Consider the following 13,752-nt stretch of genomic DNA (forward strand, 5'->3'; position numbering starts at 1 on the left):
CTCTACAAAAACCTTTATAAAATTGATCTACTTTTGATTTCATATTTTCCTAACAGGACCCGTGCGATACACGGAAAACACAACGTCTAATTTGATAACAAAAACGACCAAAGAGATATATATTGGTGTCAACCACATGGTAAACTAATTATCTGAAAATTAATGAACTCATTAAATTGTTATAAATTTTTTTTATTACTTTAAAGTATTAGTGAAAATTATATATTTTCATTATGTAAGTATCAGTGTTTGTTCAGTCCCTCAGAGAACATCAAACATCAAAATCAACACCACAAGGTTGCATGCGAACAATCCACAGTCAACCCTCATGCTGCAATGAACCCGTAATGCACCACAAGTTCTGCGATGAACTTACAACACGTGCTGCAGAACCGTGATAGACCCGCGGTTTATCAAGCCCATTCGGTGCCTGAATCAAAGGAACCACGGCCGAACCCAGAACAAGGCTCCCACGCTTGTCCAAGCGCACGATAAGATCACGATCCGCTAAACGTGTGATGAACCCATAGCCCACGGGACCATTCATGACCCGAATTAGGAGAAACCTGCATGTGCCCAGAGCCATGTGGAACCTACACCATCAAAAGACGTGGAAGGTGCCACGTAGGGTTAACAAGACACTGTCCGCCAAACGGTGACGTCATTAAACACCACGTCAATTAAGATAAACCACGTGAGGGATAGTAGCACACGTGAGTAATGAGGGATCTTGAGGAGAAGAAAAGCCGATCCTCAGGGAAACCCTCATGATACATGTGGCGAAACCCTAGTGGCACACTTAATGATTGATAGCAAATCCAATATTCCCTTTCCCGATACGTCAAAAGTACATTTATTTCCTACCTTTTAGGATATCGGGATCTCCCCCATAAATAGAGATCCTCCTCGTATTGAGGGGACTCATCACCTAGCACCTGAGTACTCTCTCACTTTGATTCCTTACCCTTGCATCCTCAGCCCTAAAAACCTATCTCCTGTCTCATCGGCCTCTCTCTGTCTTTCAAAGAGACCGCTTCCACCCAAGCCTTACCCCTCCTACACATTATATCTAACTTAATGAAATTATTAAACATTCATGAGAAATAAATTTTTACTATTGTTTGAAAATCAATGAAAATTAATTACTAATTATTTCTAAAAGTCATTAATTAAAAATAATAACCAAAAAATTATTCATCAGAAATTAATAATTTCTTATTTTTTCAGATAATAATATAAATTATTTTATCATAATTTTCAAAGAAAATATCAATTTCATATATTTTTATATTTATTGGAATTTAAACGGAAGTTTCAAATAAATTATTCGATAATTTTTTGATATTTAGTGAAATTATTGATTTTTTTACTAATTGTCAGTAACTTTGAGTTAGTTTACAAAAATTTCAGTAATTATTGAAAGAATTCAATTATTTATTTTTAATATTCAATATTTAATGAAATTATTAAATATCCATGAAAGATATATTTGATTATTTTTTGAAAATCAACGAAAATTATATTTTTTATTATTAAATTTTAAATAATAATAAAAAATATTTCACAAATATTCAACAATTTCATTTATTTTCAAATAATAAAAAATTAATTTTGTTTTAATTTGCCAAGAAATACCAGTTCTATATTTTTTAGATATTTATTGGAATTTTCAATATTTAATGGAATTTTAATAAATTTTATAAAATTCTAAAAATTTAAGATAATTATTACCTAAACATTAATTAATTATTAAGAATTCAAGAAAAATATATTTGTTTGTTTTCTAAAAGTCAATGAAAAATAAATTTTTATTATTAAATTTTAGATCATAATGAAAATACTTCATGAATATTTAGTAATTTAATCAATTTTTGGAGAATAAAATTAGTGAACATTAATTATTATCTGAAAAGTTATGACATTTTTAAATGTTTACGGATTAATTACTTATATATGCCCTATACATTTAAGAAACTATTTAAATATACCTTAAACTTTCAAAAACAACTTATATGTACCTTATAAGATGGTCCCACATAAGGTAAATTGGCCATATGTTAAAAATCGCGTTTTAGAACATCTTCTATATCCATTAGTTTTTTTATAATACCATTTTATCCCTAATTTTCAGTAATCCAAGGTTCAATGTATGGATACGTATCAGTCGAAATGTATCGTGCCAGTAGCTTCTCGATACACCCTTACAGAGGTTGTATTGGGCCAGGCCATGGTTCAGAGGGTAATCAGGACTTAAAACCGACCCCTCTGAACCAGTTTTGAAAAAAAAAAACATAAAAAAAGCATCAAGCCGATACACCTGATACTTTGAACCTTGCAGTCATCGACTCTTCAATGCTTGACCTCTTATCTTTAGAGGTGTAAATCGAGTTGTGCTGTCGGCATCCCGGCACGAATTTGGACTGGCCTAACACGGCCTGACACAACGATCTTCGGGCTGTTCCTGGCCCAGTACGATCATGCGGGTCGTGTTGGGCCTGGGGTTTTAGGTCTACGAGCTAGGTCGGCATGGCCCAACCTGCAACCCGGCCCGACACGACCCATATATATATTGTTATATAATATTTAATATTTATAATTATATAGTATATAATATATTAATAAAAAATATATATATATATATATATATAATTTTTCATTTTTATTGTACTAATTTATTTAATGATTATATGTATAAGCAATTGTATACATCAAAATTCATATAAAATTAAAATTTTAAGTTTTTGTCAATTTTTTTAAATAAATAGCTTAAGCCCGATGCATGGCCCGACCTAGCCCAAGACTCGGCCTACGACATGGCATGGGCCTGGGCTGTGGGCTGTGGGCTGTGCTGGGCCATCCCCCCAAGTTATCCCAGCGGTATGGCCCGGCACGGCCCGTTTTATACCTCTATTTATCTTCTCTACTCCCTCTCGTCAAAGACAGATGGATCGGAGGTTAAAGACGGAGAATTTGACGCTTGTATTTCTTTCTGAACTTCAAAACAAAAAAGTTTTACACCTATTTTTTCCATTGTGTTTCTCTTTGCTCATCCATGAGAATCTGCCACTGAAAAGTATCATATACGAGCGTTGGAGGGTAGTCTCGTTCGACATTTTCCCAGAAAAAGATTTACATATAGTTGAAGTCTTCTATCGAGGCTAACGAGCTTATATAGGTAGAAATTCTAAAATTATTCTGCTGGTTTTCCATTACTGGGGAGTTTTCTATAACTAATAGACGTGAGAAGGAATCAGTGTATGAATCATGATTTCTATAACTAATAGACGTGATGCCAATCATTGATCGTTTCTACACCATTTCTATAGGATGAAATTGGAAAAATTGCAATATAAGATACCCACTATTCCTTACAACCTTGGTACAACAATCCAAAGCTTCTTGTTACACCAATCAAAAAATTCATCCATTATATTGAAGTATCTCCTACGCCAATTCCTAGAGAAAAGAAGAGGACCAATGACTCCCCAGAAACCCAGTGCATAACAAGTGGCTATCCATGAGTAGAAAAGCAAGTTGTTATCCATAAAACTCTTCTTATCCCCCAATTCTCCATTGCCATTTTGATGGGGTTGTGATGATGGTTTGTCCGACAATGAACAATTTACATCTAATGGTGATCCACAGAGTTCTTGATTACCAATATAACTGTTCTCCTTGAAAGTAGCAAAGTTCTTCTCATAAGGAATTCTTCCAGAGAGATGATTGAAGGCCACATTGAAAGTTGAAAGGAAAGTGAGCTCAATTAATTGAGGAGGAATATTTCCATCAAACTTGTTGTGCGAAAGATCCAAACTCTCCAGTCGTTCCAACTTTTGAAAAGATTTAGGAATGTGACCAGTCAAATGGTTGTTGGACAAGTTTAAGGAATACAACACTATGAGATCTCCCATTTCATTGGGAATATTACTTGACAATCGGTTCATTGATAAATCAATTGCTGTCATGTACCGAAGAGGCTCACCCTCATAGTTGTATACATTGCCCTTTATGACGAGAGGGATTTTGAAATCAGGTGAGTATATATAGCTTACATAGATTGCCAAATCAGAAAGTGAAAGTGCAGATTCTATCTTTAATGAGGTCACATTCTTGAGGCAAGAAGGAATGCTCCCAGAAAGGTTGTTATTTGAAAGGTCCAAGACATGCAGTTGTTGCATTTGGCAGAGTGATTTTGGGATGGGGCCCTCAAAAAGATTTCCTCTTAATAGTAGCAACTCTAAATTTGAGAGGATTGGCAACCAATTCTCCATATAGCCAGACAAATGGTTCCTACTCAAGTCAAGCACAACCAAAGATGAGATACTTGATGCATTGATTGCTATAGGTCTTGTGATGTCATTTCCATCAAGACGCAAGCTGGTTAAACTCCACATATTGGAAAGTCTTGGCATGGCTTCCAATTGGTTGTTTGATAGGATCAATTGTGACAACACAGTATGGTTTTCAGTTAATCCATTGGGCACTTCACCTACAAGGTCATTGTTGGACAGATCTAGAATTTCTAGAAACAACAAATTGTGGAATGAGCTTGGAATGTTTCCTTCAAGTTTATTGTTGGACATGTTTAAATACTCTAATTGTGGAAGGAGCTCATGAATGTTGGTAGGAAGTGAGCCTTGAACACAATTATCAGAGAAGTCAAGATAAAGGAGTGATGGTGATGTCTCATTTCGAGGATTCACCGGAAATTGACTGTCTAAATGGTTACCTCCCAATGACAAGACTTGGAGTGATGTTTTATTGTACAAAAGCCAAGGAGGAATTTTACCTTGAAGAGAGGCATAGGACAAACTTATAAAACTTAAGTTGTATTGAGTAGAAAGGAAGCTGGGAATGTGATTATTGAGCTTGCAATTGTCAAGACTTAGAAAATCAAGTTGGAAAGAAGGAATCCAAGTTGGTGATTCTGTTTCAATCCTTAATTGGTCATTGTTTGAAAGATCAATATTTTTAAGCTTGGACAAATTGGCAAACAGGGAGAAGGGGAGTGTTCCTTGAAGCTTATTATGAGAAAGATAAAGTGACGTTAGTGATGTCAAGTTATTAAAAGTCGAAGTGGGGATAGCATCAGTAATTTGATTGTGAGAAAGATCCAACTCTTGTAAATTTTTTAGCTCGCAAATCCCTGCAAAGCAAAGGTTGCCCAAGGGGAGGCATTAGCCTTCAATCGAATAAGTGAATGTAAAATTTGAAACCATTCTTTTTTATATGTGAAATAGCTGACGACATCATCATTGTTTATTAATTGTTTAGAAAGATGACGTGATTCTCTATTCTAAGATAACTAAGAAGAAATCTAATGAAGCAAGTTTTCACGAAAAAACTTGGGTTGTTTGGATAAAACAAAACAGCTCGGACTAGCTGTTTGGGGCCTTCTTATGCATGACATGTTATCCCGCTCCTGTTTATCTTTTCAATTGAAAGAATATTGATTGTTATTACTCTTAATTTTACCCTACACCCATGCTACTGTGTCATGCACATGAAGCTTCAAAGTTAAGAACAATTCAAATTCTTTTATTTATAACTGTTTTCATCTCCTGTTAGAGCTACTTTGATATTCGAACAATCATCATAGCCTTGCATTAGGAATATCTCCCCATAAAATAAAGAACAGAATTATGAAGATATTTCCAATGCAAGGTTGTAATGGCTGTTTGAATGGTGTTCCATCGAGCCTTACATTGACTGAAGCAAACCTCCCCTATTTCCTATTTATCTCATAAATTATCTCTAATTCATATTTATCCTCTTCCCCACTTTTCATCTATATTTATTAAAACAAGATTCAAATAAGATATTTAACAATTATTTAAATATAAAAATGAAATTAGGTAATAACTAAGACATTTATTAAAAACATAAAATATAATTATAATAGGTTTAATAATATTCATATTATAAATAATTTTATATTTTTATGAAATTCATAAGCAAATTATGTAATAGCAATATAAATTATAATTTTATAGAATATTCAATTCAATAATAGAATTGTATTTTAAAACATAAATAAAAATTATTTAAATAACAAAATACTAAAAATAGCTAAATATTTATGTAACAAAATATTTAAAATTACATAATAACTTTAAAGAAATAAAATTTAAATAGCAAACAGATTAAGAATTTTGCATATTATTTAAATATTTAAATAATGAAATATTTAAGGTAACTAAATTTTAAATAGTTAAAATAACGAAATTATGTAATAAATTTTAAAAAAAAAAATCAAGTGTAAAATAATGATTATAATAGATTTCACAACTTTTGAATTAATAATAATTTTATATTTTACAAAATTAAAAACAAAATTATGTAATAATAATATAAATTATAATTTCATGGATTTTTAAATTTAATAAATAACTAATGTCTTAAATATTTAAATAATGGCATTATTTAAATAATTAAATAATATTATAAATAACTAATATTTAAATACTTTAAATATCAAAATATTAATAACTATCATATCTTATATATTACTTCATAAACAAAATATAAATTAAATAACAAAATTATGTTATAACTTTAAAAAAAAATACCAAAAGCACAAAAGTAATTATAACTAGCGGGCCCCATGCGATGCATAGGATATGCCCCCTCCCTGTCCCTCACCCTTGTGGTCAAGATCCCCTCTCCATCCTTGGTTGTGGGGCGGGATGGAGGCGAGGCACCCATACCCCGTCGGGGATGGGGAAGCCCCAAATTTTCCCGACTTCGAGGCAACCACCTAAAATAATCTAATTTGTGGATATTTTACAAACAGAATTATGGAAAATTAGGGTACTTTAAGAATTAGATTATAACAATTTGGCAGTATTTTATAAATGAACTTGTTGGATAAGAATATGAGGAAAAACTTAGAAATATTTTAAAAGTCAATATTAAATCTACTAATTTACTAATTTACCATCGGGTTAGGAATTATATGCAAACCCATCCCTTCCTCGTCCTTGATTTGGAGCAAAAATATTTTCCCCATCCCCACCCTTTCTCTTCCCTATCCTTTTTTAAGATTTGAGAAAACTTGCCCCATCTAGGGTAGGGTAGGGAATTATTGTTTTATATACTGTTTTTAAATAGATTTTAAATGTTTTCAATATAAAATTGAATATTAAATCATATTTTAAACATTATTAAAAAACAAAAAATAGATTAAATAACAAAAATCTATAGTAACATTAATAAGAACATAAAATATAATTAAATAAAAAAATAAATATTATTGAAATAGTGAAAGTTGATTAAATAAACTTTGAGGTATTAAAGCTTTTTATTAGTTATTTATTGTATTTTTGTTATAAATATATTTTTAGAAATTGTATATTTTTGCTATAAATTTTGAATAATTGTTGGACATTAAGCTATTAATATTTGTTAGAAATTAATCTATTAATTTAGCTGAAATTAAAAGTGTTTGCTAGGCAATTCAATTTGGTTGGATATTGTTTGGCTAACCAAACTGATTTGGTTGGGATAGGGAATTAGTCACTAGAAAGTGACCAACCATTACTAAAACCTAACCATTGGTTAATTAACAACTGTTCAAATTTTTAATGCTTAGCATAATTTACATTAATCATTGTAACTTAGTAAAATTTTCATTAAATTTTTGCAAACATTATATATTCGTAAAAGATATTACTAATTACTTAAAAAAATAGTCCATTATTATTATTATTCAACTAAATAATTGTTAAAATTTGGAAATTCCCCTTCCCTGACAGGGAATGGGTGCCTCACCTCGATCCTGCCCCACCATTGAGGACAGAGTGAGGATGGGGTAGAGTGTCTTGACTATGTGGCGAGGGACAGGAAAGAGTTTCCCATCCCGTGGATTGCATGGGGGCACTACTAATGTAATTCTAAATTTACACATGTATAAGGCCCTCCACCGCACTAGTTAAGCTGTATGTACACATGTATAAAATTTCAAATACAAAAGTAGGCAGTACTAGGTATGTAAGTCAATCCTTCCAAGTGGGACAAATCAGTCGGAAAACAAAGTGAGACTTGTTTCAGTTTGGGGAAAAACCCTTCACAGATCCCACAGTCGTCTCTTTTGGACTTGTTCCTAGCACATCTTTATCATTCAAACATTCCTACGTGTTTCTTGTTTTCTAGAAGAAAAAAAACAAAGAAATAGAGAACTGAAAAAAGAACTGAAAAGGGGCACAATTTAATTACCAATGTTTTGTTTTTTTTTTTTGGCTAATTTCACTAAACTGCCAATTAATCAATTGTCACATTTGAATATTATGAAAGGAAGAGATGCGCCCCAAATTTAATTAATTGATATAAGAAGATGATACATGCCCTAATTATTTATAATTCAGCGAAGCCGTCTTTTAGGTATTTCCCTAAAGAAACGTAAAATAAATTTCATTAAAAGGATCAACAAAAACAAAAAGAAGAGGTAGCAGTGAGTACCTGTCGGGATATGTTTCAGATTATTGTTTGCTATACGTAGTGCTTCCAACATGGAGAGGTTCCGCAATAGGCCCAAAGATAAGGTTTCATCGGTGAGACCGTTATCCCGTAGATATAATTCCTTGACATTCGTCAATCCAACTAATTCTGCAAATGATCAAATTAATTAATCTATTAATTAAGTAATGGTTTGGAAAATAATTATTAATTAAAATTTATGAAAAAGTACCAATATGCCTAATGCAGATTTCTGATTCCCACTGCAAAGTTATAAACATTCAAAAGGTTCAGAAACCACATTCTATGCATTTATATCTATCCATGAATTGGCATTAATTCCAACGGCACAGGGCTTACTAGGTGCAAAGGCTCGAATTGAAATCAATCCCCCACAACTTTTTCCATGTGTTTATTTTAAAAATTATGCATTCATTTCATATTGGGTGTTTGATGGTCTTTTTCTCTAATAAGCACTTACATAAGCATCTGCGACTATTCCGTCCTTCATTTTCTTTCAAATTTTACGAAGCACTTTTATAAAAATACTTTCATGAAAGTATTTTTATGAAAGCACTTTAACATATGCATTTTTTATGAAAGTACTTTTATAAAAGTATTTATGGAAGTTCTTCTATAAAAGTACTTTTGCAAAAGCACTTTTATGAATGTACTTTTATAAAATTCAAATAGGGATAATTTTGAAAGAAAAAACTAGAATAAGTGCTTATTGTATAAGCACATAAAAAAAGTTGGAAAAAACTAGAATAAGTGATTCGATTATCAAGGAGGCACCTGTAAGTAGCTTTCCATCACCCAGATTGACAGAGTCGAGGTACAATGCTTCGAGATTCCTTGCTTCTTTAAATAGGGCTGCAGAAATTTATAATGCCTGTTAGATGGAGTTATAATTAATTTATATCAGATAGAAAGAGAGAAAGGTGTTCATATATACCCATTAGAACAACCCAAGATGAGCCTCCTGATATATCAAGTGTTTCCAAATAACGAAATGCGCCACACTTCGTAGGTAGATTTCCACCATTGTACAGATAATGTAGCTCTAATGTTTCCAAATAACATGTAAAGAATGTTGATTGGAATTTTTAAATTTTTAACCAAAATAACTTTATTGATTGATTTATTCCTATTTTATTGTAAGGGCAAAATTACAAGGAGATATTTGGTAGGGGTGCAACCCGAGTATATTGGATGGGTTGATGGTTAATTGATTAATGCAAATAGCACATATACATCTTGCATGCATGGTTAATCGATTAAATTGATGCCATACATATAAAGATTAATTGTGGGTTTGAATTTCTTGACTTTTTTCGTAATTTTTTATAGCCAAAATAACCTTGTTCATTGATTTGATCCTATTTTATTGCAAGGGAAAAGTTGTAAGGAGGTTCTTAGCTTGATCATGTATTTGTTATGTATCATAAGTAATAATTAATATGAAAAGTAACATTTATGTTTTTACTTGTCCCTCTAACTGATGACTGATGACGGCAATATCTTGACTGACTTAGGGTTACATTGAAGGAAGATGTACCGTCAGTCTTATGTCATGTTTGGGAGTGCTTATGTTAAAAATAAGTGTTTAAAAACATGTGTTTATTCGAATTAGTACTTATTTGCATTTGACACCGACCTTTTTGGGTGTTTGATGGTTTTTTTCTCTAATAAGCACTTACATAAGCATCTGTGACTATTCCGTCCTTCATTTTCTTTCAAATTTTACAAAAACACTTTTATAAAAGCAATTTTATAAAATTATGTTTAAGAAAGTACTTTTATAAAAATAATGTCATGAAAGTACTTTTACGAAAGCACTTTAATAAAAGTATTTTTATGAAAGTATTTTTATTTATGAAAGTACTTTTGTAAAAGCACTTATGGAAATACTTTTATAAAAGTACTTTTGCGAAAGCACTTTTACGAAGGTACTTTTATAAAATTCAAATAGGGATAATTTTGGAAGAAAAAACTTGAATAAGTGCTTATTATATAAGCACATAAAAAAAGTTGAAAATTTGGGCTTAGAAAATACCCGTTTTTTTCTAGTTAATAGTAATGCATCTCTCATTGTTTACATTTTTTTTCCATTTTGTTTTAATCATTTTAATTATATTATTTATTTGAATGAATTAAATTATTATTATTATTATTATTCATCGTAATTTCTGATTTGTGTGTGAAAGAGAGAGAGAGAGAGGGGGAGAGATTAATTATAAATACCCGTTAGAACAAGTGATGATGAGCCATTGTGATCGCCGCCATATAGATCAAGTGTTTCCAGATTGTGGAATACACCGCACTCTGTAGGTAGATTTTCAGTAACGTCCAGCCCCAGTCCTTTGACATTCGTAGAGTTGCAAAGTGCTGCATAATAGATAATAAATAATAAATAATGCAGAATACACATATAATTGATAAAATGAATACACATGCATAAATGATTAATTTGAGAATAATAAGAGATTATTTTTTATCCAATAATATCATGAGTAGTTACCATGTAGGACACCTTCTGTGAGATTAGAGTTGCGTAAGTCAAGGAATTCAAGTGAAGAGCCATTATTGTCCAAAAGACATGGGGGTAGGCTGTCATCGCTTAGATTGTTTCCATACAGATTTAACCACCGAAGACTGGTAGATCCACATAATGCTATAAACACATTAACACCACAATTTAATTAATTAATAGTATACAAGAGCCAGCAGTCAAAGCTCGACAGAGCAATTAATAGTATATAATTAAAGGCAATCTCCTGACTGTAATTAAATTTGTTTTACCTCTTAACAGCAAAGAAGAGATATTACGATTATTTCCCGACAACCATACAAGTTCCAAGAAGGGGAGAGAACGCCCTAAACACCAGGGGAGTCCATCATCGCCAAGATTGTTCCAACCCACCCACAGCATCTTGAGATTGTGCAGTTGACATAAAGCTGCAAGCTTGAAGATGTTTAATTAATTATATACTTCTTTCAGCACTTCTTATATATAACAGAGAAAATTAAAGAAAATTCTTGACTAGTACCTGTAATTTGAGTTTAATGTCATTTTGGTCTTCAAATTTTAAAACGTGACAATTTAATATTCGAATTTTTTAAAACATGTCAATTTAGTACAACTGATTAACAAATAGGTACTAAACTGGCATATTTTGAAAATTTGGGTATTTAATTGTCACGTTTTAAAGTTCGGGATCAAAGTAACACTAAGCCCAAAAAAATATGAATATATATAATCTCCATCTCCTTCCAATAACTCAGAAAAACCAACAGAAAAGAAAAAACATAATAATTAAGATATAAAAAGAGTGTTCAACATTAATAGTTACCTTGTACATTAATCCAACCGCTGATTTTGTTGCCAGATAATGCTAGGGTCTGTAGCTGTTTGAACTCTGTAAACAAGGTGGCATTTGGGTACCATGTCCCTTGTTCTGATTGCCTTTCATATGAGATATATATAGAGATGACTCGAGATGTTGAAGAAAATAAGTCACATTCCACACCCTTCCATTTGCAACAATCATCTCCAACCCAATAAGGAAGAGCATGTCCATTTGGAAAGTTGAGAGAGTCCCTGAGCTGTAAGAGAGCTCTCCTCTCTTCCTCCACACACCGGTGTGTTGTTGTTATTGGTGATGAAGACGAAGATGCTCGGCAACCATCAAACCTCAAAAGCAACAAAAACAACAAAAACAAGGTTACCAAGAACTCCACAGCAACCTTGTATGAATGCTGCAGCCTGATACACCTCATCCCCATACTCACTTAATGAACTCAAAAATGATAAAAGAAGATTAAATATCTGTGCAGTTAGTAGGCTGTACTCATAGTCCTAATTGGTAAGCACTAGTCAATGGTGACAGCAAATAGAATATAGAAAACTCCGCGTCAAACACGATACCCAGGCCTGGACTTCCGAGTCTTCTTGAATCTTCATCCATTCATTCATGTGACATAAGCCCAATCCAAGTATCCAACATCACAATAGATTAATAACTTTTCTACTCAATTCATCTTACCATCAGCAGGAAGATGAATATGAGTGACCTGGGCCTAAGCCTTAACAGGATGTAGCTTAAGCGTAAGCCCAATCTTCCAGGTCGGTTTCTTAGCTAGGTCCATATTATGGTTTGGTTGATCAAATATTTTAAGTTCGATGGCTCAGGCAGCCCAATGGCGCCAGAGGGGATTAATTGGGTTATTAGCACAAAACAATGGTGATAAACGCATAGAAAATAGGAGTGTAATTTGGGTTGAACGGATTGGACCAAGTTAAATTAGTTCAGGCTTTTCGGTGGGCTTATTTAAATTTTGACAAAAAGTCAACAACAATCAGCCCAAGTTACACCCTTAATATATATATATATATCTTCTAGACCATTTAAAAGGGAATTTGATTATTCCACCAAACCATACGTGAAGGAAAAATTCCAACATGGCCCACAATTACATCACGTCAAACACGATACCCTGGCTTGAACTTCCCAAGTCTTGGTGTATTTTCATCCATTCATTCACGTAGGTGACAGATAGTGTTGTGCAGCGGCAGACATATTCGCCACTAAAAAATTTATGCATTTTAGCGGTTAATATATCCGTCGCTAAAAGCAGAACCAGAATAATTGAATACATTAGCAGTGGATACCGTTTGTCCGCCACCAAATTTTCAAATAAACAAGAACACTTATGATTCATGAAGAAAAGTGCCCTTAAGCAACACAACATTTAATAAACAAGACAACACCCCCACTGACGAAGTGCCCTTAAGCAAGGTCAAAGTCCGCTCAGGCTTCATACATCAAGGTCCTGCCACACATGTTGCCAAGGTGCCATAAAAATTTTTCATTGCCATGTGGCAAGATGTAATTGCAGCGGAAAAATCGTTTGTCAACAGGATTATTGGTCAAAGTCCTTCGCGTTAACATATCTTTCTGGCACCATGGCTTTAGACCCAACCCGAATCAATTTATGTTTATTTAAGACGACGAGGGACAGAATGAATACATGTGAAAAGCCGATTGCCTTGAATTAAATTAAAGCATATTTTGCTTTGAACAAAATCAATTTGTTAGCCATTTCCTGGATTGGGAAAAAGTCCAAAAGCATTTTCTAGACTCATAACATTTCCGATCCTATCCAGCTCAAAATTGTTAAAAAATTTTCAGAGTTCAAAGGTTACTATTTACCAATCAGACAAGGCTGAGTAGTTAAACCTCACAGAATTTGAATTTTGTAGCCAAATTTTGAGGGTGAAAGTGAAATCCTCCCCAA

The 13,752-nt window shown here is 32.7% G+C and overlaps 1 protein-coding gene across 1 annotated transcript; it reads right to left on the minus strand.

Annotated features, from left to right (window-relative positions):
• Window positions 1-319: 319 nt before the first annotated feature.
• LOC148876126 (cuscuta receptor 1-like) lies at window positions 320-12,240 on the minus strand. Its single transcript, XM_088966420.1, has 6 exons — window positions 11,808-12,240; window positions 10,976-11,128; window positions 10,699-10,842; window positions 8,458-8,604; window positions 3,376-5,146; window positions 320-566 (listed from the first exon to the last, which is right to left on the minus strand). The coding sequence occupies exons 1-6, from the start codon at window positions 12,238-12,240 to the stop codon at window positions 320-322; spliced, it is 2,895 nt and encodes a 964-aa protein (XP_088822546.1).
• Between the last annotated feature and the right edge of the window lie 1,512 nt (window positions 12,241-13,752).

Source organism: Nelumbo lutea, chromosome 1 (genome assembly GCF_056320005.1).
Source record: "Nelumbo lutea isolate HS-2025 chromosome 1, American lotus-T2T, whole genome shotgun sequence".
Taxonomy (NCBI): Eukaryota; Viridiplantae; Streptophyta; class Magnoliopsida; order Proteales; family Nelumbonaceae; genus Nelumbo; species Nelumbo lutea.

What these genes read in the sequence shown, in the direction of transcription:
- LOC148876126 (XM_088966420.1), bottom strand. Translation starts at nt 12,240, where the DNA reads ATGGGGATGAGGTGTATCAGGCTGCAGCATTCATACAAGGTTGCTGTG. An exon ending in CGGTTGGATTAATGTACAAG is followed by an intron (nt 11,129 to 11,807) that starts GTAACTATTAAT and finishes ATGTGTTTATAG; the next exon opens with CATTATGTGGATCTACCAGT. An exon ending in CACAGAAGGTGTCCTACATG is followed by an intron (nt 10,843 to 10,975) that starts GTAACTACTCAT and finishes TCTATTATGCAG; the next exon opens with CACTTTGCAACTCTACGAAT.